This window comes from Nicrophorus vespilloides, unplaced genomic scaffold, assembly GCF_001412225.1.
Source record: "Nicrophorus vespilloides isolate i.1.1-1 unplaced genomic scaffold, Nicve_v1.0, whole genome shotgun sequence".
Lineage (NCBI taxonomy): Eukaryota > Metazoa > Arthropoda > Insecta > Coleoptera > Silphidae > Nicrophorus > Nicrophorus vespilloides.
In genome coordinates this window covers 124,837-151,992 of record NW_017098920.1, presented here as the reverse complement: position 1 = coordinate 151,992, position 27,156 = coordinate 124,837, and the positions used below count along the sequence as shown (strand labels likewise).

The 27,156-nt window shown below is 29.7% G+C and overlaps 1 protein-coding gene across 4 annotated transcripts in view; it reads left to right on the top strand.

Moving 5' to 3' along the window:
* Positions 1 to 2,664: 2,664 nt before the first annotated feature.
* Positions 2,665 to 27,156, top strand: part of LOC108563596 (potassium voltage-gated channel protein Shaker) — a 63,482-nt gene continuing 38,990 nt past the window's right edge. For 2 of the 4 annotated variants that reach the window (XR_001891097.1, XM_017922318.1), the window contains exon 1: positions 14,038 to 14,215. Coding sequence is in view for 3 of the 4 variants with exons in the window: in XM_017922318.1 (XP_017777807.1) it covers positions 14,127 to 14,215 (89 nt within the window). In the remaining variant the exon portion in view is untranslated. Of the gene's footprint in view, positions 3,105 to 14,028; positions 14,216 to 27,156 lie in introns of those variants that run through there. The other 2 variants (XM_017922322.1, XM_017922319.1) reach the window with 2 other exon arrangements.

The following is a 27,156-nucleotide window of genomic DNA, read 5'->3' as shown; positions in this document are numbered from 1 at the left end:
TCGAAAATTCTAACAGCGTAATAATACTAGCAGCGCTCGCTGCAATAGTATTGCAATGCAATTAATTCTTGGATTCTGGAATCGGTATTGTTTAGATACGCGCATGCAAATCGGGACATGACTGATCCGTATTGTGTAATCAACACTGATTATAGATGTTTGAAGTGGTGCGGTTCGTCGCTTAACGCGACCGACCATACGCCGCCTCCGACCACGAATCTCTTCCATTACAAATTTAATGAACGACCGCCTCCTTTGTCACCCGTTGATTCGGTCTAGTCTCTATCAATCATAGAACCCCGGAGCACTCCATCCATCGTCCCACCGCCACCTGCGGTTTAATTAGAAATTAATCAAGCCCTTCCACTCCCCCACACACCTACCAAAAACCACCTCCTCCCTCTTTTATCCCTTCGAATATTCCATACGGAAAATAATCGACGAAATTGATGACATTCGAATCGGACCGGACACAATTGTGCAATTCAGTATTCGAATTTAATTAAATCACATCTGCCAATAATATTCATATTAATTATGACCATCGCTTCTACTCGACATTCTGTCAACTCAACCTTAATGTATTATATTTCAATCTAATAGTTACATAATTATATTTTATTATATAATTATCACATATAATCTTTTTATTAAATTTCTATATTGTCAAATTGATTGAAATATAACTTTTATATTCGTATTCATTCTTAGAACATTAATGAACTTGTTTTATTATATTCGATTGAAACTCTAGGATTACTTCTACTTTTTACACATTGTTATTAGCTATAATCCAAATCCAAAATATTGATTTTTATTAATATTTAATACCAATAATAAAAATTAATGATTAAAATAAACTGTCTCATGTGAAAACAAGTAACATTGTAAAAATCTTGATTAATTTTTTATACAAACATTTCTTGTATTGAACATGTAAATTTCAAAAGTATACATTTGCAATGAACACGAATTGGTATAAGCATGTAGAGTCACGAACTTCGATAATATTCTTTGATATGTTGATATTCTTATATTTTTTATACTGCATTAATTTGTTTTCAATAATTTGTGCAACAACTGAATTTTAAATTTAAATATCAATTTGAAGAAAAAATCAGTACTGCATAGGCAAATGTAACATGATTTTTTACTTATAGAAACATTTTATATGAACTAAAATACTTATTGCGTGTAAACTTCCAATTAAATTTATTTTTTTAATATAATAAAATATGGTACAAATAAATCATTTTATTGATTAAATATTTTATTAACATGATAATAATATTTATTGCAACAATTATACATAAATAAGTAAAAAATAATAAAACATTTTTATAAAAGAATAATAAAATCATTATTTTTTACAATAAACTTCAGTCTTTTTTATTGACATTATATGTAATGAGACACTGACTTATTGACAGTTGTTGACAGAATATTCATGATTGTCAAATGAAAACAGTCAATTATAAATAATACATAAATTTACTTTAATGAAAACCAATACAATCTATGACTTATTTTTAACAATAAAAATACAGTTTTATTATTACATAACATGAAATGTAACTGAAATTAAAACAAATGGAGTTAAATATTTTGAAATATATAATTGAAATTATTCTTCGAAATGTGACATTTTAAATATGATGTATGCGTTAGTAAATTGAATATCTTTCAACGTTGAAACTAACCTTTGATACATTGAATATGGAAATAGATTACATATTGCATTCGCTGCATGTAACTAAACATAATTTAGCTAACTATGTAAGCAAATGCGAGGAATAAACACTCACTTGAATTGTGTGTTGATGATTACATTTACTTCATTTTAGTACTGCTCATGACATTTACACATATTTAAGAACTAATTAACTCTACAATATCCCAATAATACATATTGATTCAATAATGTAATTAACTATAATCGTCTTATTAATTAAATTACGAACATAATTATATCAAATAATTCTTATATAAATATTGTAACAATAAAATTAAACGTTTTTAATTATGCGACAATAGTTTCTATTGTATCATTTTTAGTCAACACTTTATCTTCTTTCAGTGAGTATATAAATCTTACTCTGTTAAAACTGTGGTATAAATAGTTACAGATCACATTAATCATACATCGAAAGAGTATATTCTGTCTTATGTTTCTGTATCTCCAACAAGTCTTATTATATTTTTCATACTAAACTATTTTATAACAAGTAACTATAGTATTATATTTTAAAGTAACTAATGTCTTTGCAATACTTGTTAAACAAATTGTCAAGTATTTGTAGCTATTAGTCAATTTGAAAATATGATATAAACAAGTATTTATTTTTATTTTCTATATTTTTAGTATTAAATATATTGGAATATTGAATATACTTTACACATTTTGAAAAAAAGGATCAAGTTAGATAATAATTCAATAGATATGCAATTCAGCTAATTTCATATCTTGAAATCAATATCATATATCAGTATTCCAATATTGATTATACTTCTTGTTTCCCGGCATGTACCAAAAAAAAGTGCAGAAGAAAAAGGAAGTTCATTAATTAGATTTTTAATTAATTTTCTTCCTTACCATCTTGAGTTTTCGCTCTGTTTGCAGGATGTTCTTTTTTAATTGGATTAATGTTGATTGATTAAATTAAAATTGAAAATAGGCGTAAGGAGAGAGACTGAGAAAAATATAAAAGCGAGTAGGAGGAAAAGTGGTTTTGCGAAGATATTGATTGGCAACTGATGAACAACGGTCTGTGGTAACGGATACACACACACATACACACATGATCCATGTGAATGGTGGGCGGTGGTGGTAATAGTCATCAATTGAGGGTGGTGGGTTTCCATTAAACGTTGGTAATGAAATAGTGAGTATGGAAATGTGTGCGGACGTCGAGCTGGATGGAGTGGCCTTACGGATGATGATGATGACGATGATCTGTTTGGAACGTGCACGTCTCGGCTGCGGTTGGCAATGGCCGTCCGCAGTTCCGGCCTGACCGGAAGTGATGTGGACCTGGTGTGGACGCCTCCGCCGTCGTGACATATCACTGATGAGCAATGCAGATGATATTAGTGGGGGCCGGCGGGTGAGTCTCTTTCTAACTTAGCAATCGATGTATATATATATATGTATGTCATGTGCGTGTGTGGACGTTCCTCATTGCTGAAACCGTTCCGCACGATCTTATCTTGGAGACCTCTCGAGGTCATCGCCGAAGATGGCTGGAGGCCAGAATTTTAATGTTTGCACGCGAAACATGGAACGGACGTTTCCGACAGCGATTAATCCAACTCCAACGAAATGAATAATTTGCCCTTCGCCTTGGTGCCATCCCATTCCTCACCACCGTTGCCCTTCCTCATTCACCACTTCCTCTTTTTCCACCCCTTTCATTTCTCTTTGATAACAAATAATAAAAACATGTTCATGATGTACGCTAATAAACGAGGTGTTCCATTTCACTGGCGCACTTCTTTCCAAATTGCCACGTTTACGCCATTCTTTCTATCTCACATCTACCATTCCATTTCCATAAATTAAAACCTCTTCCTTTTCCATTCTTCTTCCTTTTTTTTTCATTTCTCGCCACACTTCATAATTCTTATTTATTAAGATTTTACACTTGACTTTTATTAATTTTTCCGTCTTTTATATTTTATTATATCCGTTAGTAATATACATGTAAATTATAAAACGAATAATTGCAGTTTTATAATTATAACAATGAATATTTGTTGTAACATTTTATACAACGAACAAATAATTCATTTTAAATCATTCATTGTATGTGAATTTAGTTACTATTGTAATTTATTTGTTTTATAAAATTATTTAATATAAAACGTTTTTAATAATAATTAATTATCCAAAAATCTATATAACATATAATGTTCCAAAGACAAAACAAAATATAAATTATAAAGAATAAAACCTGAAAAAAGAAACTAAACAATTCTCTATAAATTTTAAAGAAAATACATTTGACCAAAGGACTATTTCACCTTAGTATTTCTGAAATTATTTAATAAATTGTTTGATTTACTATTAATAAGATAATAATTACTTCATATTATATTTATTTAAATTAATTCTATTTGAGCAAAGACGTAAGGACATAAGTTGCCAAAATATACAAATTTTAAGATTAGTTACACATAATTAATTGACATTTTTACTAGTACATATAGAAAATAACATTTAAAAAAAAGATGATAAAGATATGAATAATTCAAAATTTAGCTAAAATTAATATTTTACTAATTCAATATTATTTTCAAAAAACAATTGAAACAATCCTTCATTTCCAACATACAGTGGAACCTCGTTTTACGAGTTTAATTTGGTCAAAAATACGCGCAATCCGGGACTTCTCATCTCATCGTCACTCGTTATGCATTTTTCTTACAATTATTTTTTCTCGTTAAGAGAAATGGTCGTTATGCGAGGTGCTCGTTAAGCGAGGTTCCACTGTATATAGTTTGACTAATTTTTCTAAATTTTCTCTTACTATTAGCAATAACTTATGTATAATTTTAGGTATTATACATATTATAAATTCTTGTTTTTAGTTGATATACTTATTTATACCATAATTATTACGTACTATTAATTATTTTTTTATATATAAATTAAACTTTTTTCTGTTTTTCTGTGTAACTTAGGAAAAATGACCATTTTACAATTAAAACTTTGGAAGAATAGATATTCAAAGCTATTTATATTTCGGAAAACGTTTGTAACCTTCAGAAGTAATTTCCTAGTAGTAGGTCAAGGATACACTCAGCACATATAATTTGTTTTGACAGATGTAATTTATATAAATAGAAGCTGAGACATTGTGATTAATGATACTCTTCCTAAAATCACAATCGATAACGCTCATCTTTTAACATATCGTTGGAACTGTACACACAATACACGGGCCAATAGACTTTATAAAAATACTTTTTATTATATAATTACATTTAAAAAATAAACTTTAACTCAAATTAATGCTATATTTCAGAATATATATATACTTAAATAATGTATACAGTATTGCTTCTACAGTACCTCGTATAGTGCGGATTTTATCAATTTAAATTCACTATAGTACAGTTTAAAAATTTTCTAAACAAATTCAATTTTAATTCATAAAATAATAATAAAATAGAATACAAAATATTATTTTATACATAAATGATTATTTAGTATACTCTATACATTTTAGTCCTTTCGTGCAGTTTATTTTTATGCGGTCTTAAAATCCTCAATTAGTCCGGTTACAAACCAATTAACCGCACTATGCGAGGTATCGCATTACATTATATTTATTTGAAAATCTTTGTGGCTTCAACTTATTTCTTAAAATAACTAAAAACCTAATTTTTCAAATTCAATTAATTTTTTATTTAGATAATAATTTCTATATATTATTAAATTTTACTAAAAATCTACTTTACTTAAATTTGTATGAATATGAAATGCAATTAAAATATAAAGGTAACATTATAATCATATCTAAATATTAATCCTAATCCTTTGTATTAGATCTATAATTAGGAAAAATTAGTGATTATTTAGATTATTAATAGATAAACTTAATACATTTTATCATCTAAATCTATTAAGTGTATGATGAAACTAATGTTTTTTTTGTTTTTGTTCTAGGTAAGTCAAAGACACGTCCAGCGTGCAGATTCTTTTTGTTTCTTTCTCCACCATCTCTTTGTTCTCATCCATCGTCTCAAATGAGCGTCGTCTAATGGTGAAGTGCGAGCGAGTTTCTATTTCCATCTGGTGCTAACATTGAACTATTTTCTGACCACGAGATTTCGGGTGAGTAGACCAAAGTCACGTAACGGAAACGGCGATGCCAATGTCTGACGTGCATACGACATTGACACGTTAAAAACTGAAACGTTTGCCGCTGCAAATGCCGTTTCGATATGGTGAATATATATAGAAAAATAAATATATATTGGAAAAAAGTAAAACGAACAAATTGGAAGTCGTCGAAAGATTGATGTGAATTCACCACCCCTTTAGAATGTTTTTTTTCTATTTCTGAGGCCACAGTTGAACGGCGTTTGGTGCAAAAAAGCGCAACCTAATTGGGATCAAAACAGGATAATGCAAACAGTCGTTTTTTCCATGCCAAGAACTCGCGATGTGCCTACATTTTATTATTTTTTTTCGTGGTCTGTAATTAAGATAAACACATCCATCATCAATCTAATAATAAATCTTGGGCAAGGGGAATCCCCGCCCGACATCCGCGAAACCACCCTCTTGGAACACGCGATTTCCATGCAGTATTTGTATCGATTGTCAAAAGAGTAAATAAAGCGATGAGATGAGTATCGTGACGTGGCAATGTACAGTTGCTCACTTGAACAACTTCCGAAATTATATAACATTACTACTAGATTTATTCCTATATCTCTTCAAATCAACATTTATGTATCTTTTGATAAGTCTCTTGGTTATTTTCAGTTATATAAATTTAAGAATGCGGCTTATATAAGAATCTACGCGTATTTTCAAATACAGGTTTTAATTATTTCTAATTATATAAAATCGTTATTGAATGAGAATTAAATGTTGATTTTAAATAATATATTTAATATGTTTAAATTTACGAGTAATTTCGAGATTATGTTGGAACCTTATGTCTTCGAGATCCATACCATCCATTTAAAACACAAAAAACTGTACCAACAAAGCCGGGAGGGCATTTATCAGATGTGTTGTTTGCAAAACAAGTGTGTTTTAGTTGAAATTTAGATTTTCCGAATTTGCTGGTACACAGATCATATCAAATATTTTATTAAATTTATATAGACGTATATACATTTTTAATACATTTGTGAAAAATTGATAAATTCTAACAACAAAATGTATAGCAATATACAGAGGCACCTCGGTTGTCTAACATAATTATTTTCTAAAATAAACTCAATAAAAACTATATTATCCATGTATAAGACGCAGGTATTTTTGAAAATTTTGAGGTCTTATCCAGATAATGCGTACATCTCACGCATCTCACACATTGGAGCTTTTTACACTTCGGGAAATATTGTATATGTAAATATAACTTTACTTTATCTACGACAAAGAGTACATCATAAGCACTTGTATCATGTTGGAGTACCGAAATTCCGTTTGAAAATCGTATTTTAGGTCATTTTTTTGTTCGGGAACCGAGGCTATATCCACTATATTAATAATTTGAAATCAAAAGATAATAAACGAGATTATTTATTAAATTTACGAATGGATTTCTAAATAACTGAAATAACACACATTTTCTCTCAGAAATACAAATAATAGAAACTACCACGAAATAATTGAAATTGATTCTCGTAAAAGAAAAATGACGGTGATGATACATTTTCGTGTTTCTAGCAACCCGTTGTTCGTATCCATGAGTCATGGGGTATCGGATTGATTACTTTGTATAAATATATATTTTTTTTTCATTTTGTAGGTATTTTTCTGTGCCGCTTTCAAATGTAACAATAAATATTAACAATTATTTAAACAGACCAATTGGAAAACATAGACTCGATAAAAATTCCGTATTTAATTGAAACTGTTGTGTATGTATGGACATTTCTACATGGAAATTGAGTCATCGGTATTCATTGAAACCAATATGTTTTGTTCAATTTGTTTCATAGAAGCATTCAAAATGTTAATTTCTTATATATTGTACTTTTTTTACATGGAAAATTATATATTCGTTTTAGTTTCTACAAAATTTAATCACTTTCTACACAATTAATTTAATTTTTTATTTATAAAAAACAATATTAAAAAAAATTAAATATGTTTGAAAATTTCATAAATTTTCAAATTATTTTTCAAAATTTAAAATTAATCTCGTAAAGAAATAATAATATTCATATAGTCTGAAATTTCAATATTTGTAAATGTTATTTTATTGAATTGGTAAATTTAATGAATTACTATTATAAATAATTGAATATGAACCTCATACGTATATAAAAAAGACAATTGACCTCCATATTTCCAGCTTTGAACCTTATTCATCAGCTTAAACATTATAAACTTTTTCTTATTTCCAATCCTAAATAGATGGATTAATGAGAGCGAATTGACAGGAAAAAGTGCAATTATATTATATATAATTCTGAAGGATTGCAAGGTTGGATATTTCAACTTGGCCAATTCTAACGAATAAAAATTATGAATATTAAAGCATATTGTGCGAATTAAAAGTTTCAAAACTGAAACTAAATTGGGAATGAGCAAAATTAAAAAAAAATGTTTTTTTTTATATAAATAATTTTATTACTTTTTGAATTTAAATAATCTATGATTTTCTCGCTTTCAAATCAAGCGAATCGAATCAATTCTGTTTTTGTGCTGTTAATTTGTATGCGGTTTTAAAGTCCTCGAATAGTCCAGTTTCAAACTACACTTATTGCTGTAATAGTATTAAAAAACGTGTAGGTATAAATATAATTGTGCGAAAGGGTTAATTATTTGTCAAGTGAGAACTATTTTAAAAGTGCCGCAACATTCACAGATTTTGATCAAATATACAGGGTGATCCTGATAAAAAAAATACCGTAGTGTTACAATGGCGCATGGTGAATGCCTGCATAGTGGAACCATGAATAAAACATACGTGGTGTATTTTTACAGCAAACCCCTTACAAACCCTTTGTTATTCGCTGCATAATTCTACCAGTATTTATAGAAATAGCAATTGTTTAAATTCTTAAACAGCTTCGGAATTGTGTGCAAAAGCAAGCAGTGTATGCAAATCAGCTCCATCGTCGATCGCTCAAATCCGTTGTCGGCCGCTCGACCTGCTTCCCTCTATTAATTATATAAATTATTCAGCCTTCATCAATTAGTCAATGCTGCAATTATTGCAATTAATGTAATTGATTTGTTGTAATGGGCCATACGTACATCTATACGTCCATATATTACTTCATGTCTATGTGCTTTGCTTCCCACTGCGGCCAACTGCGTATGCGGCTTTGGAGCAATGACTCTCTCCTCAAGTAATAAATAAATATTAATGCAATCGATATTAAACAAAGTATACCGCAGTTGGTAGCTTTGTTGTCACTGAAAAAAAAACGTGCTTTTCATGGGAGAAATATCCCGTTTTCCAACAATCGTGCATCGAAAATTACGCACGTTTTTTTAGGGCCTAAAGCTAATTGCAATTTGCATTATACATATTACTCGTATATCTGCATGTGTTTGCTTTTTTTCTTTTTCTCTCTATCTCATATTTTCGCTTTCAACCCTTCGTCCGGCAATCGTCGATTTCCGGAACGGATCGCGCCACTCCGTCACCCCTTTCCGTGTGTGTCGGACGCCTGACGACGCTCTATGTATATGTATGTATCTACATTGTGACACAGTCATATAACGTATGTCAACTCATAACTCGGTGTGGTGTTGTTTTTTTACCCAGTCTCCTCTCGTTCGCGGCGGGATTTTCAAAATCCGCGTGCGAACGTCGTCTCTTAACAACGATAACAAGTGTAAGTGATATCGAAAACATCTCGAGGTTACTTAATTTTGTTGGTGGTCGTTTAAACGATATTTGGGGCAGTTGATTTAACAAACAAAATTAAAATAACATAAATGTGATCATCATAATTATAATTCGCCGAAAGGGTTTGGCGCTTCCAAAGTTTCTTGCAACTTACAACAAACAATATCCATCCTTTCTTTTGGCTCGGTGTTAGCTAATTATAGACTTTTATAGATTATCTACGTCCACGCCACCCCCTATCGGAAAATAATTAGGTCCATAACACATAAATACAATTATTATAATTTAATTTTTTAATTACTTATAATAATTTTATTAAAATATATTACATTACGACATCCACAAATTTCTTATATAATATTATAATAACTTCCACAACTTATCATTATTTCGCAATTAATTAATAAAACTCCACGTTTCAACGAATTTGTCTATCGAGTTTCATTTGGTAACGCTATTTTTATTATTCCTTCCATTCTGTTATGTTTTTTATTCAAGTCGCAATCGATTTTCTGCGTTTTCATTACGATGGAAATGGTTGGAATAGAAGCACACAGCTTGGAATGTTTTATTAATTATAACGTATTAAAATTACAGTTTCACTCGTGTACAGAACGTTCCATTTAATGTATAAAAATATTTATATGAGAACGTTTTCAAAGAAATTAACAGATATTCTTTAATTTTTACTAAATTTTCAAGTCAATTTGTCTGCAATAAAATTATAAAATATACAATTATTTCAATACAAAATCGAAAAACAATGAAAATATACATTTATATTTTTGTTTCAAATAATTACTGCAAGAATTCTTAACTCTTATTTAAAATACTGTTTATTCAAAAAACTGATGATTTTTTTAATATTTTTAGACTTGTTTTTTTTTTGGGAAAATCTTAATAAAAGGATCAAGGATATTATATATTGATTTTAATGTAATTTTAATTTATAATTAATAATATATTTTTTATGTATTCGATGAAAAAATCGATGGGAAAAATACAATAAAACTGAATATGAAACTATTATCTAACTACTATTACATGCAGTAAACTCGATTAAGCACTCCGATCATGTAATTCATTATTGAAAGAATTATTCATTATTTTAAATACACGTACGGTTCGAAGTTTTGTTTTGAAATTACTTATCACCAGTAATAATAAATGATGCAGTACTTTGGTATAATTGTATGTATATACAAGGTAGCTAAAGTCATCAAAAAATGATTTAAATTTGTTTGTTCAATTCTATTTTTTATTGGGAATAAAATAATGCGATGATGAAAATTAATCTTATATTCTGATATTATTGGATCCAATATTGATATTATAAAAATAAATACTATAAATGTTTTAATGAAAGGAAAACATAGATTGAATCTATCAGAAAAAATATAGTTATATTGATTTAATTAAATATGTATTTCTGACTTGATTCCTTGATTTTTATGTGTATATGAATTAGTATTTATGTTCGTAGTAATAACCCAATAATCATATACCTATGGTTAACATTTACTTGTTTTTATTGTGTTACTTAAAAGATGCAGTATTTATTTATGTGAAAAATATAAAAAAAATTGGATAAATTGATTTATAAATTTATTTTACAGTAATTCCAAATCAAAAACAATAAAATTTCGGTAACTATGGAAGTATTTTGATTGTTGTATAGGAGATTATCGAGCCGCATGCGGCTCTGATAGACCAGTAATGCGGCTCTTATGCAAATAGATCGTATCTATGAAATTTCACTGTCACTGAAATGTCTCTATTAAAAGTAGTGTAGTTGCTATAGATGCTAACACAATTGGCCATTAAGTTGTTTTTAGAACTTTACCAGAAATTTGTGTTAAATTGATATAAATTGTATCAAATTTGACTATATTAATAAAACGCACCGTTACTCGCACGATTTCTGTCAGATTCCAGTGGGTACAAGTCAACACTGGAATGTTGGGCAATCTTGACCTATGTACCTTCTCCATTCTGACTGACAATTTGTAGAAACATATTACGCCAACTTTAGTATTGAAGTATTAACAGCATAATATTTTAAGCAGAGTCTATCAGTCACCACGCGAGTAATGGTTTTATAATATCTTACTTTACCATAAGTTTTAGTGATTAAAATATATATGATGAAATTAAAATTTATCATCTTTTATAGATGCATCGAAAAAAAAAAATTTGTCCAGAAATGGAATATACAATTTTACAAAAATTATCAATGGACAAATAAAAACAATCGATAGTAGTGATGGTGAAGATATTTTTATAAAATGAACATGCTCTAATCAATTATATATTTGTATAGATTAATTACTAACGTTATATTTAACGGAGTTTCTCAGATGCCACGCGAGTAAAGATTACGAAATTCCGCGCGAAAAACGGTTTAAATAAATCAATTCTTACATTTATGATTCAATATTTTATTATATTTGAACTTTACCTAAAATTGTAATGTTATATATTTTGTTTGTAAAAAATGTGGTGATGAGCTATATAAAACTGGATGAAGGATAACAAAAGGGCATTCCAGTATTATACATATTACATACATTTAGTATTTATATAGAATACAAAGTTATGATCATTACTGTTTTGTGTGACATTAAGGCAAGTAATTTAGTTTTGTGACATTTTACTTGTGGCAATCGCTACCTCAAATACCATTTGTAACATTGTTTTTTTTTATATAATTCTTTATTTTACTAAATTCTTATATAACATTCTAAGTATGTTTTGTAAGAAGAATCTATGTACATGCAAATGTATTTTGCGATGTGAGTTGAAATGCATGTAGTTTATGACTCCTGCAGGACGTTATATGAGACTCCTTTTATTTATTAATAGTTTATAGCTGCTTTTAAAGTGCTTGTAAATGTACATAACATCAAGTAATAGACTGACTGAAATATTTAGATGAATCATGAAGTTATGTATATTGTATTCACAAATGTTTATACATTAATTTAAACATAAAAGTTAATATTTCTATGACAATTAACATCAGTTTCATAACAATATTGTATTTAATATTAAGTTTGTTAGGATATTGACAAGCACATTATTTGGCAGATTTGGCTTAACATGAAGTATTCAACTTAAATCGTTTGGATATATGACTTTAGGCAATACTAGATAATTTGAATTTAAAGCTAGTATATTTGATAAAGTAAACAAAAATTGCTTTTTAAAGTTTTTTTTTACGTCGAAATATTTTGTTACCGAAATACTAGTGGTTTTCCAAGTTAATTTTAGATCTGCATTCAAGCAGGAAAACGCCGATGCCTGTGGACAAAAGAAAAAAAAAGAGAGAAAATGAAACTCAAAGATTGAACTAACGTATTTGGAATTCCACTCATCCTTAATGCGGTCGGCTTTGTGGAAATTTGACGGGGGGAAATAACCAAGTATTTCCTGTTATACCTTTGTCCTTTCCGTTATTTTTTTTTTCATTCGCGTGGAGGTGCTGTTATATTTATAAAGAGTGTGTTTAGTGTCCCAAAAATGGTGTGCGTGGCCCCCCTAAAGGTGGGGACACCCAATCGATACGTCGATTAAAACCGTCCCTTTGCGTAACAGTTATAAATAATGAACGAAAATTGACTTCACCAACCTCCCCTCACTCTTATGAATCCAACCATTGATCAGATACCTATGATTTCAGTCATACATGCAATAATATTACGCAATACAGAAAAAGGTCTTCTTAATTCTTACCACATAAGTCTTCAAATAAGTACAAGGTGTAATAGTTGACAACCAATCGTTTCTCAATCATTACTTTACGCTTTACTTTATACAAGTTTTTTTAAATAAAAATATCCTAGTAATTGCTATATGAAAGGTATAACATATTATTGAAATCTACTATGTATCATAGCATTTATGATCATCAATAGTTTTTTCATGTATTAACTTTAGTAATATTGAATATATAAACGGTTTAACCTAATATTGAGAGACTTATTTAGTAAAGTAATTACGTGAACAGTAAATAGTACAGGTATTATATTATCAAGGGATGATCAAAGTCCTCTGGGTTTTAATGGATTTCGGAGGTCATTCCGAACGTTGCCCTAGTTTGAGCATGTTTTCGCGTGGAATAATAGCAGTTTAAAGTAAACGATGATTCCCCAGTATTTATTGTTATAATCCCGCGGCCCGAGCCAAACCCTTAGCCCCATCTAACCACCACCGACAAAATTACATTTGAAATTGTCATAAATTATTGTCGCAGCAATTCTCGTCCCTGGTAAATTGGTGTTCCGTTGGATTACAGTGTTTTCCTTGCCGTCCGACAAGTTTTGTGCGCGGAGGTGGATGTGTTGGTGTGATGTTATGGTGTCAGGTCGAAGATACGCCTCGAGCAATCGGTGTGTCGTTGGTGGTGCTCGTGCCTTTCTTCTAGTTATTGTTGTTGTTGTACATCTTGTCGATCTGATGGGAATGGGAATGCGGCTTTGGTGATACGAGGTACGCCGGTTCTTCGTCTCGCCGATGGGTCGCGGATCTTCTCTGGGATGAAAGTCGAGGAGGCCGAGCGTCGCGACGCCCCCTGTCCACATGGCTCTCAGCGCCGGCCTCTATGGAATCGGCGAAGATCGCGGTCATCGACAAACGCGTCAACAACCTACAGAGCAACAATTGAGAAGGTAACACTGCAACAATAATAGTGCACCAATCGAATACGACCTTCTTGACTCTCGATCTACATTTATTTATCGTAAAAAGCACTATTTACCACAAAACACTCTTGAATTATCTAATGTGATATTACAACTTATAGAACTTAAACAACCTTATATAAGTTTCGTTAGAAATAATATATTATCTCGAAGTAAATAATTCGAGTGGTAAAACACAACTAAATTAGGAATTGAAATAAATATAGAAAAATAATGAACAAATAGTAAGTAGATCATTTTAAGAGTTTTAATACGTGTCTTTGAAAAATACATGAAGTCGCAAATCTAGATCTGGGTTAAGTACTTTATGGAATAATATGGTATTATAACAAAAATTAATAAACTAATGTGTTTCTCAAATTTAACTAGATAATCAATCATATACTTAAATATCAACGACTTATACATGACGTACATTAAATAATAATTAATTGATAATATAAAAGCATTGTTAATTAAATTAATTATTATTTTATATTGTACATTATGTTCTTATTCGTTTAATAAAATATAATAAATAAACGTTAACAAAGACGTTTGCGGAAAAAATATTTTTTGAATCAATTACTGTAACACGAATTGTACAACCTTATATAAGAAGAAATTGACAACGTATAGTGTATATACTAATTAATAATACACATTATACTTTGTTAATGATTTACTTGTATGGGCATTATAATTATACCATATCATTTATATACAAATGAATAAATATGTGTACAAATAAGAAAATCATGGGATTTAAACATATATTATTGTGATCCTATAAATGCTCAACAGCTAAAAATATGTATATACTAAGTCACTTACCAGTAGTAGCGGATTAGGTTATAAAACTCTTTTCGAATTTTAACAAAAAAAATAGAGACAAAGGATTTTTATTACTTATTTTTTTTTTTCTAGAATATTACATAATATTTGTGATATTTTTAACGTTTTTATCTAAATGTTTTATGTCTTTTCTCTTAAATTCGTGACTCTACAGCAAGTAATACCTTAGAATTTATTTAAATTTTCATTTTTTTTCTATTCACTCAACTTAACAATAGTAAATAGAATTAATAAATTCGCATCTTGACGTCCTAAATCCTAAAATACTAAATGTATTGGTCTTCAAAATTGTTGTAACTCTACATTTTTACAATACTTCATTCCAAATTTGAAACCGATCCAATTAAGACAAAAACACATTCTTTTAAGCATTTCCAATTTTCTCATTATTTCATAAAACTTTGTATTTAACAATATTGTCAGTTATCGAATTATATAAATTTCTTAAAAAAAAAACGGGTTTTCAACCTGAAAACCCTATGCCCAATTATGAATTAAAGTTGATGTGTTTGGAGAAATAGGGATATTAAACAAAATCTATTAAGTAGGATGAAATAGTGTATTGGGATAGATTGACAGATTTTTTGAAGTTGTCAAATAATATATAGTAAATATCCAATTTTAACCAATATATTACTGTAGAATAATCAAATAAAATGACATTTTTTTATCCAGATCATTATAAAGTATATATTGAAATGTGATTAGCAGGAAATTGAAGCGAACCTAGATTATCCCGGAAGAAACTTTAAATTAGATAACTATTGGATTGAAATGGAATTAGGTACGTGTGCGAGTGTGTGAAACTAAATATCCTGAAACACCTCGTTTTAAGTTTGTTATTTATTAGCCAGAACCACGTAACTAGTAACCGCACGGTTCCGAACTTCCAGAGGAAGTTAGCTTGCTGCACTCCTCGGCTTCGATTCGGGTTAGTTTAGATTTACTAGGGATATATAGTCTAATCTATTTATTGGAAAAGAACCATCGACATTCGATACAGCATCTGCAAAATAAATTATAATTCATTGACTTTTTCTTGTAATACTGATAATTTTTTTAAATAATTGCGGGAAAAGTGTAAATATATTTGATTTGATGTAACTGTTTCTTTTGTGAAACTGCTATATATTTTTATGTTATTGAGTATTTCGATAACATAAGTGGCGCCTCTACATAATAAACGTTTAGAACTAAGATTCGATGACTGCGCCACCATAGTGACCTTACATACAAGTTTGTAAGAATATGGCGGATATATACGCCAAATATCAGCAAATGTTAAAATAGAGAAATTGTATATTCTTACGTCTGCTATAAAATCAAATATGTAATTACAAACATTCAATACATTTAAAATTTAAAACAAGTCATGAATTACAATAATCTTTGATGTTTTTTTTATTTACAAACAACAGAAAAATTAGGTTTGTTCAGTCATATAGTGGTAATAAATAATACTTGTTTACCAACAGCGATTTTATTTACCAAAACCAATTGACGCGTGTTATTTGAAATAAAATTCGTACACACGGATTTCGCTCAACAAAACGGCGTTCGCAATTATCCCTATTGAGAAAAACACTTCCGGATCCAGCGACCAATTTTCGGATTCGGTAATTGTGTAACCATAGTAACCAGAGTGTAAACAAATAAAGCGTGCTATTGTTGCTCGCGTAACAACTTCAGGATGTTTAAGTCTGCGTTAGTCATTGATTATGAAAGAATAACAGATGTTTCATTCGCAGATGCGCATTGACATTAACATCAAACACGATATTCAAATCAATGTGGGGGAAAAACAAATTCAACGTAATAACATCAACACCACCCCAATTCGAGGTGTAACGGTTTTCACAGACGTTTCCGGTATTCACAGTTTCGGGAATTGATTCATCTCCTATGTTTCTTCGTTTTTTATTTTTCAAATTAATATTTAGGGCACGGTGAGCTCAGATATACGCACATCCGTTTAATAATTCAGTGCTTCGATCGCCCCTCGGTCGATGGCGCTGCCGTCACGTGCGGCGCTACCGAAAGGGTGAACGGAGAGAAATAAAAACAAAGGCAGCGCCGGGTAAAGGGTGTGCACATTCGCTTCACACACTTTTTTCCACCTAGTCTGTATGGATGTGTGTTGTTGATGTTGTTGTTGCCGGAATCGACAATAGATGGCACCGGGATCAATAACTGGTGCAAATACCGTACTCGTGGCTATTATTTCATATATAGATTAATAATTAAGGTTTTTGGGGCGCGGATTATATTGCATTCGATGCATATTTAAAGGATTCATGATACTGCACTAGTATATTACTTTGATTTCAACTATTGATTTATACAACATCCGCATTTGAATATTTAAGGATTTAAATCCTTTAATGGTATTTCAGTGTTATTCATTATATTCTTAAATATTTTAACTTACAATCTAATAAATGTATAACTAAGGGTAAAATTCTTCAGTAAATGGACCTTATAACTATACATATTTTCTATAACTCTTTGTTATCTGAATATAGTTATTTCTTTTTACAAAAGTAATAATTTTTCATACATTAATATTATTAATACAGACAAACATCAGATTCCGCCCTAAACGATTGATGAAATAAAAAATAATGAAATTACGAATAAACAAGAATAATTTTAACTGGAATAATAGATTCCATGATATTTATTTTTTATATAAAATTTTATACAGTAAATTTTAATTGACAACCAGTAATGTAAAACTTTCTAAATTTTAAAATGTGAACGATGTGAGAGAAGTGCATATGAAATACAATACACAATCATTTAAGATTCTAAAGGATTTGGTAATGTGAATATGCTCGAAGGCGTTTCCAATATACTGACAGGCGACGTTGACTTGCAAATCAGTTGATGTCTATAGGCTTTGTCTTCGACTGACGTTGACGTCCATACGGTTATCGGCAGAACTGGGTCCTCCAACCCACATTTTTATACTCCTTCAGGAATGCACTGGAACGAATAGGGACTCCCTTCAACTGAATGAATTTACTTTGAATGCAGAATCATGCAAATATTTGCTGATTTTTTTATTACATTTGATATTAGTTTTGTCTCTTTCAAAAGTTATTTTTACTTGCAAATAAGTACTAATATTGCATCAGTTAAATTAGACGTAAAGTTACGATAATGATTCAACCTAGGCGCCAATTAGTAACATGTTATTATAGATATTTTTTATTATTATATATTTAAATTGCATAATTTACTTATTCCATGAGCAAACATTAATTATTAACGTCTAATACGTTTATTACATTATAAATTAATTGATTTGAATATTGTTAAAACAATGTTATAAAGTGGCGATGATCGTGTGGTTCAGACAGAAACTATTTACTATCTGCAGAAATAATGGAATCTTGATCCTACATCTTTAAAACCCGTGTTTGATTGTGAGAACCATTAAAAGCCACTAAAGCCGAGAGAAAATGTCTCGTGCAGCTACTCATTTCGACACCGCAAGATCGATTCTTCTCCTACGACTGGTGAACCATTAAGGAATAATAAACAAAGAAGTGGTAGAATCTGGAAATGAGATTTCAGACTTTTCCAGGAAAAATACACCAATTGTATACATTTTAAACGAGGCGCATCAACACAATTACACAGTTAAAATATTATTATAAGAATTTAAATATATAGTAAAATATTGAGTATCTTTTCACACAAGTCACTGTTCACACAAATAAAGTAGTTGCATATATGCTTTATATTTAGCAAAACGTGTTCTTATTTTAGGAAAAAAATGTTTTATTGGGGAAGGTAAGAATTAATTTGTATAATAATAGTAACACTCTGAAGATATAATAAAAATATACATTCACATAAATCAACTGTAGGCAAATACGGCTCTACGTTGTGTCAAGTGCTGGCTTCCATTAAAATTTTAATTTTATTACCAAAAATTTGAAACAATTATTTTCTTTTTTATGTAAGTTCTTATATGTGACTTGTGAAAATATGCGATTAGCTTAAATTTAAAAAAAAAAATGAATTTGTGTGTCTATGTGTGACTCTTCATATTATATAAAAATCGGATTGCGGTTCTCTTTAACCTCATTGGGGCCCACCCCAAAAAAAAAAACAAATTTTCATAAAGACGATCAACTGTTACAAAGAGCTATTAACCATAGGTCATTCCGCCCGTATTTATTAGTTGAATAAAAAAGAGTCGATATATACGTTTCAATCAGTTATTTCATTCAAAAACTGTTATAAAACATACATAAATTGTAAACCAAATTGTTGTTAGGTAATCTAAAATAAATTGTATAAATGAATAAATTTCAAACTGCAATTGAGAGTTTTTGAGTGAGATGAGTTAACGAAAATTTTTGCAAGACGTTGGTTACGTAAACGGTGGGAAAATTGGAGGCATCGCATGGCCGGCACGGGGCACGTCTTCCCTCGGCTCGTCCTCAAATAATAGTGGAGGAAATTGGGAAAATCGATGTTGGAATTCTGCAGCAAGCTGTGGAGAAATTCAAGGAACTGATTGCGAAAGCGGCCCACATCGATCGGTAGTCCTTTTTCCACGAGACTCATTTTTTCTCTTTCCTTTTCTCTCTCCTTCTCTCTCTCTTTCCCTATTCTATATCCTTTAAAGCAAAATTTAAACGTGTGCTCTCTTGCTCTTCCCTTGCAACGAGCGGAATCATGTATAGCCGAAAGGCTTGGCTTGAGTTCGAAGTTAGAGAGGCAATACATTCGATGATAGTTAATAGTACGAGAACAATGTCAACCGACTCGATAGTAACTAGAGCCAGTGGCTTTACTAAAACTTTACTTTTTGTCAAAGCAAACACGACAAATTTGGCCTTTCGAACGGATATTTCACTTGTTAAAATTGAAGAAAATCAATACAAGTATTCATGTTTTTTTTTATTTTGACTTCAAATGAAAACAAACAAGGACCTGATGTGGTGGCACAATGAAAACCTACTGACAATTAATGAAAACAAAGGCAATTATCTCTTAATAAGACAAAAATATAGAAAGAAAACAGAACTACAAATAATGATTAACACAACAAAAACTTAAGAACAGAGAAAATCAGGACGGATAATAGTATACAACAGTTTACCAAATGAAATAAAAGAATAGACAAGAATTAGATTATTTAAAACTAAACTTGAAGCATTTTTTAAAAAGCAGCTCACTCTTAATACTAGTTCAAGGGAATCTAAATAACTGCTGTATATATGAAAATAAATAAAAAAAAATAAAATTTTACATTTCATATAGATAGTAATAATATAATTAATAAATAAATTGATTATGTTTAAAAATGAGTTAATATTTCCAATTTCCAATTTTTATAATCCATTATTAGATAATATTATAGAGTTCGAAATACCAAATTTAACATAAATGAGATATTCATATTGTTGTTAATTTGACATGCGGAAAATGCAAATAAGCTTTGATGTCCAGCCTCGTCCTAATTGTTTGTTGTCAATAACAATGATTGTTTCATAATTCATTAAATATAAGCCCTCGTATAGTTGAATTACCGGACACCATATTATTGTTTCGCGTGCAAATTTAATTAATTACGCAATCGATTTTTTTTTAAGGAAAATAAATAGAGTTCGTAAACAAAATTTTTAAACAAATATTAAAATTATATAAATTGAACACTTTATTTAATTAACTATTAAAACATTGTAATAAATTATAGATGATGATTATATGTTTTATTAAATTGATTAAATTATGATATTAATTAACTGTTGTTGTTAATTAGTGGTATAAATTGTTTTATTTATCCTTATTACCGAAGCAAATATTAAGTGGATGAAACGAATGTTATTTGTGTAAACATGAAAGCCTAACGATCTTTCAGTGAATATAATACTCACTCGACTCAAGGAAATAGGAGACTGCAAAATGAGCAATATGGATTCCTTGTTATTATATCAGTCGTATTCAAGAGGTCGTGAATGCCGATGTGTATTCGATACCATCTCAAAAGCTTTATTAAATTTCAACGACATGTTTACTCGTACTTTTCTTACATATAAAATTCATATTTTCTTTCCGATTTATAACGTTTTTATTATATTAAATATAATTTAACTTATGTTTATTATCTTTGAAAATAGTATATACACAGTCAACCCAACCTATGGGTCAAAATGACCCAATTATTAAATATTTAAAAAAATAGAACAAATGATTAAATTTTACAACAAACGTAGAATTTAACATAATTGATAACTGATTTTGTTGCTTAAAACAATCAGGGCATCTTTTTTTAGGACAAGTAGGACAAATTTACCGTTTGCATATGTCCCAAAATGTTGCTGTTTTCTTGTCGTTTTTGCTTGGAAAACACCTCCTTTTCGATATAGGAATCCGTTCATTAGGTGGTGTTTCAATAGGAAATTTAACATGCCTAATGTTTACAATCAAAATACTAAGATTTCGGAAAGTAATGAATAAACACTAGTATTTTAATAAGCATAGTTGAGGAAATGTTCATATTTCTTATTAAGATCAAATTAAAGCACCGAGAGGAATGCATGACAATAATATCATGAAAAGTAAACTATAAATATTTATATGAATTCATTCAAGTGGAAAGAAATAAAAGATCGTTAATAATTTAAAATATTTGTCAAACACATATAGGTACAAAAATATTAGAAATGTATTTATTGAAACAACACTAATAATACAAATATCATGTTAATGAAAATATATCAATAGTGATAATAAAAATATGTTGATAATATAATTATTGTAAAACTTGAGAAATATATGGTTAAATTAAATTGATCATTTTCTTCAATTAATTTATATTGTATTTATTAGTTTTCATTAGTTAATCATAATGATTTTAAACTCAAATCTCTAAAAGTTACAAAGATAATAGCACTAATGTAATTCACTATTGATGTATAATAAGATTTTATGAGTTTGTATGTAAAGTAAAATTGAAATAAACTTTTTGTTACATAAACATCAGCATTCTCTTTATACGCGAGTGAGAAAATGCAGATAACCTGGTATGTGTATCAAAACTAAAACAAGTGAAAAAGAAACAGAACTAATAGAAATTATGCAAATCGTGGGTAAACGTTATTTTTATGAAAGCCCTTACCGGTTTTTTTTTGTACTTCATCCCGAGTTGAAAGAATGCATGCACATACGTGCCCCATCGTCATCCATGCGTGGATGGAGGAGGCTGTATAAAAGGGGAGGAAATTATGTTTTGATATGGTAATTTTGACTTTCGGTTTTTATCTGGCGAGGTGCAGCGGCGCCGGAGCCGCACGAGGAAATTACCGTGCGGCGAAAGGGGGCGGCGGTGGAGGCGTAAGCGTAGCATGGAAAAGAAGAAGGCGTAAATCTTGCGGTTTGGCGCAATTACTAGGCGCCGGAGGTAATTGGCTCAGATGTTATCCCCCCAAGAGATGCGTCTATGGGTATGGCTATGGCTCTGCGGAGGGTTGTGTACGTATATGTATGTGTGTGTATGAAAATCGTTCGGTTGGCAATTTCCCTCAGAACTCGTAAATTAAGAATGCGAAGAATAAGGAGCTGAATAAGGAAGTGGGCGGTGGGAGACGCTGCGGTGGCGAAAGGGAAACGGAAATGTAAGGGGGGTGGTGGCATCCTCTTTTTCTTTTTCCTCTGTTGGAAGCTTGAGCAGAAACCGAATTAACGTCGCTTTTCCTACCTTTTTAACTTCTTCGCTCTGTCAATAATCGAACTAAATAACTTTCAACTTTCACTACGAAGTTCTTGCGGCTAGTAAATAGATCTTTCTCCAGCGCTGGGGAAAAGACAATCACTGAGTAGTTTCAAATCCAATAATATTAAGCCACAGGCGAATTGGGACTCTGTTGTTTATTTCTTTCTTTCTACTCTATCCTATCTTTCTCACATTCAGTTTCATTTCCAATGATACAATCATCCTTCGGTTAACGTACAAATTTCTTACCCAAATTAGCGTACGTTAATCAGACGATGAATCCCTTTGCATTCAAGATTTATTGGACATACTCAACATTCATACTAACCTACATTTTGCATGGAACGGAGTCTAATATGCTAGGAATTTCCTTACTTACGTATTAAATAAACTACAGAATTTAATTTTAATTCAGTCACACCTTGATAGTATTGTTACGTACTTAAAACATATAAATCGAATGATTTATGTAAAGTTCGTTAAACGTTAAATTAAATATAACTATATAGTTTTATTCTTTAAATAGACAACTTCATTTTATATAATTAAAAAAAATTGTTTCTTTTATTCATTAATACATGTAAATTCCGCTACTTATGTTCTAATTTGTAATTAATTTAACGAAATATATATCAGCTAATTTAAATAAGATATAAATAAATTAGATTACTTAATCTCCTTAACATTCTATTAATCGCGTAGCATCTGAGAAATTTCGTTAAATATAACGTTAGTAATTAATTTATATAAGTATATAAATAATATAAAATAAGCAAAAAATGACATACTATCTTCTAAGCATGTTTATTTTAAAAAATTGTAAAAATAAATATCTTCATCATTTTTTCAAAAATGGTAAATTAAAATACTAAACCAGTACTCGCGTGGCGTCATATAGAATCTGCTTAGAATATTTTGCTGTTACTCCTTCAACGCCATAGACTAAAATGGCATGATGTGCTTTTACAAATCGACAATCGGTATGAAGAAGGAACTTAGGTCGAGGTTGCCCCACCTTTCCAATTCCACCTTTAAAAGTTATGGTTGATTTGTACCCACTGGCGTCTCACAGAAGCCGCGCAAGTAACGGAGTGCTAAACAAATATTAATATTGATAAGTAGTATTTTTTAAATAATAACATAATATCAATGATATTTATTGAACAGTTATTCACAAATACTTACAAAAATGTATTATGAAATAAAATATAAAGAACTGGTACAAATGGTTAATTTAACCCAAGAAAATAAAATTAATGTTTAACATATTTGAACATATTTATGCTTATTTTTCAATTTACATTGTTAACGTTTTTTTATAATAATATTATTAAACAAATATAGATTAAATGTAAATATGAAATAAAATGTAAATATTGTTTGTAGATATTGATACTTTAATAATTCATGAAGTTGTTAATGATTAAACGAAAATTTTGTGCGAAAATTGAGGATGGATGCAAAGTTGCATGCAAAATATCCAAGCACAAACTGCCACCGATTATATGAAATTTCCAGTGCGTTAACCAACTATGTTAAGTTAATTAAAACGAGCACGTGGAGCAGCGTCTCTATTTTATGATGGTAACATACATTGTTAATTATTGCATTAACATTATACACAACCCACTAACGTTTATGCTGTACATTTATGACACCATCAGTTCTATTCTGCTTATTCAATTTATTTTTTTTATTAATTTTGTTCTCAAAAATTTCTTTAGTTAAACAACGTGTATAGTGGATATTAAGTGATTAAATACAAATATAATGCAGTATTTGTGATATATTTTGGATTTGGTAGACAAATCTTGAACAAATATGAAGAAATAAACAGTTTCTTCCGTGCGCATCCACATTTTATAAATTATAAACTATTTGGACTAACTTTTTTTTCAATAAAATATTTACATTTCTTTAATTAATTGACATATATATACATAAAAGAGAAAGAATAATTTATTTGAGAGAATTATTTGAGTGATGTAATACCTCGGTTAGTTTGAAACCGGACTAATCGAGGAACTAAAAGAGATTGGACTGTATAAAGAGAAAATTAATTTATGTACAAAAAAAATATTATTAATTTTTTATTTGAAAAATAATAATATTTATTTCGTGTACTAATATTTTAGAATATGTTTTTATTTTTCACTTAAAATTTATTTTGTTTTGAGATTTTCAAACAGAAATAATTACATTTAATAATTTACTACTTGAACTCATATAAAGAAGATATGGCAATAAGCTTTTATAAAGAAATATTTTTTTGTTTTTCTCTCTTTTTTTATCAATATCTGGAATAGAGCTTCCAGTCGAGAGTCCATTGTGTGGATAACAATCGTAATGATATTATGCACAGACATTTGAAAGTAGTTTGCATTGTCGGAAATCTGAATCGAAGTCGGGTTATTCGGAAAATAATAGATAAACAGCGTTCATTCATTGTTGACTTGTTGATACAGAATCAATATCCGCTTTATCTATATTTAAAATGCATTACTGTCTATCGGTCCGCCTCTAAGTGAATGTACTCGGCCGTGCACTTAAAGTCGACCCTCTTTGGGCATGCATTTAGTTAAGCAATCGACTGCCGTTCGGATCCTAATTGACCCATTAATATTTGTTGCCATTCGAACCAAACCGAGCTCCATTAAAAGAGTCGAAAGTGAAACTTCTGCACTTCTACAAATTAATGCATTTTATACAACTTGTGAAATGAAAATGTTCTGAATGTTGTTTTTCGTAAAATATTTGAACATCTAAATACAATTGTAATATATGTACTTCGTGCATAGAATAAGTCAGCAGCACATTATATAATACTTGACTTTGCTCGTGTTTTATTGCACCCTACGGAAATCAGCATATGATAATAAATGTTTCACAATGTTTACTGAATTATTCAAATATCGCACATCGTCCGATTTCCTGACTACCATTATTAAAAATATGAAATAAATAATTTTCTTATATTTATGTCAATAGACCTTTGCAGCAGTCTCATTTAGCTTTATTTTTTTGACTATGTTATTGTTTATATTTTGGTAATTTGTTGCAATAAATATTATTATTAACTTTCTTAATATTTTCATAAACTTACTCCGAAAAAATCATTTCAATGCATTGAAAGAGTAATATTATGACTATACCTGGCGCATCCACTAATTCCTACAGGAACTAGTATTTATACAAGAATTCCCGGAATGCAGCTACGGGTTGGAGTGGGACGTAGCTGTCGTTTTCAATGTCTGATGCTTGATAATTTATAAAGTTAATCAATGCGTTAATCAATCCATTTAATTAATGTATAATGCTTTGAAATACCTATGCCTATGCTGTTAATACTAATACATAATTGTGCCTGTGCCTGGCGCATCCACCAAATTAGTATGTGTGTATATTGGTATAATTTTTTCTTTATTCAATATTTGAATTTGGTTGATACTTTAAAATGCTTTTAAGCAACGTGTATTGTATATCGATGAAATAGTTAGATGGTTGAATTATTTCATTAATGTATAATTCTTATACATAGAAATGATAATTGCAATGTGCCACATGAATCACCAAGTTCATACTTTTGTATATTCAGATATATTTTACAGCGCTCGAGAGTGCACATATAGTTGTAGGACGAATATTGACTTTTCGGAAGAATATAAAATAAAAATTTCAGTAAAGTAACAGGACGAATATCAAAAAACTGTATTCAGTTAATATAATAAATATTAGTTGGAATGTGCCTGGCGCATCCACTAAATTTTAGATTTTATAAATGTATTCATATAAGATTTTATTTTCTTCATTTTCATTATATAAATTTGCTTGATGCTTGTATTAAAATCATCCAACAAGTGTCGTGGATGGTTTAATTATTTAATTTTATATTTCAATTATATCTCTAAGTATTACAGTGGAACTTCAATATTCAGGACGAATATCAAGCAAATTTGAATCTTTGCTAATATTATAATTAATAATATATTCAATTAGTTTTTTGTAATATCTGGAATTGGTGGTTACTAATTGGATTGATACAAATATATAATTTTCTTGAAGTCAATTTTTCTATATATGAGATTAAGTTTCGTAAAGTAAAAAATGGTTTAGATTCAAGACAATACTAGAAAAATTACAGTTCAGAGTACAGTGCGATCTGTTAATTACCAATGCTATTGTCGTCGCCGAACAAAGATATTTCTTGCAGTAATTTGGAATACTGCAAAGAGAACATTGCAAAATTCATTGCACGAAACTTCCGGCAACAAAAGCCCGTGCAGCACGAGCGACAAACACGAGCCGAGTTTTCCTCGGGGAAATAGTTCTTTTCTTCTGC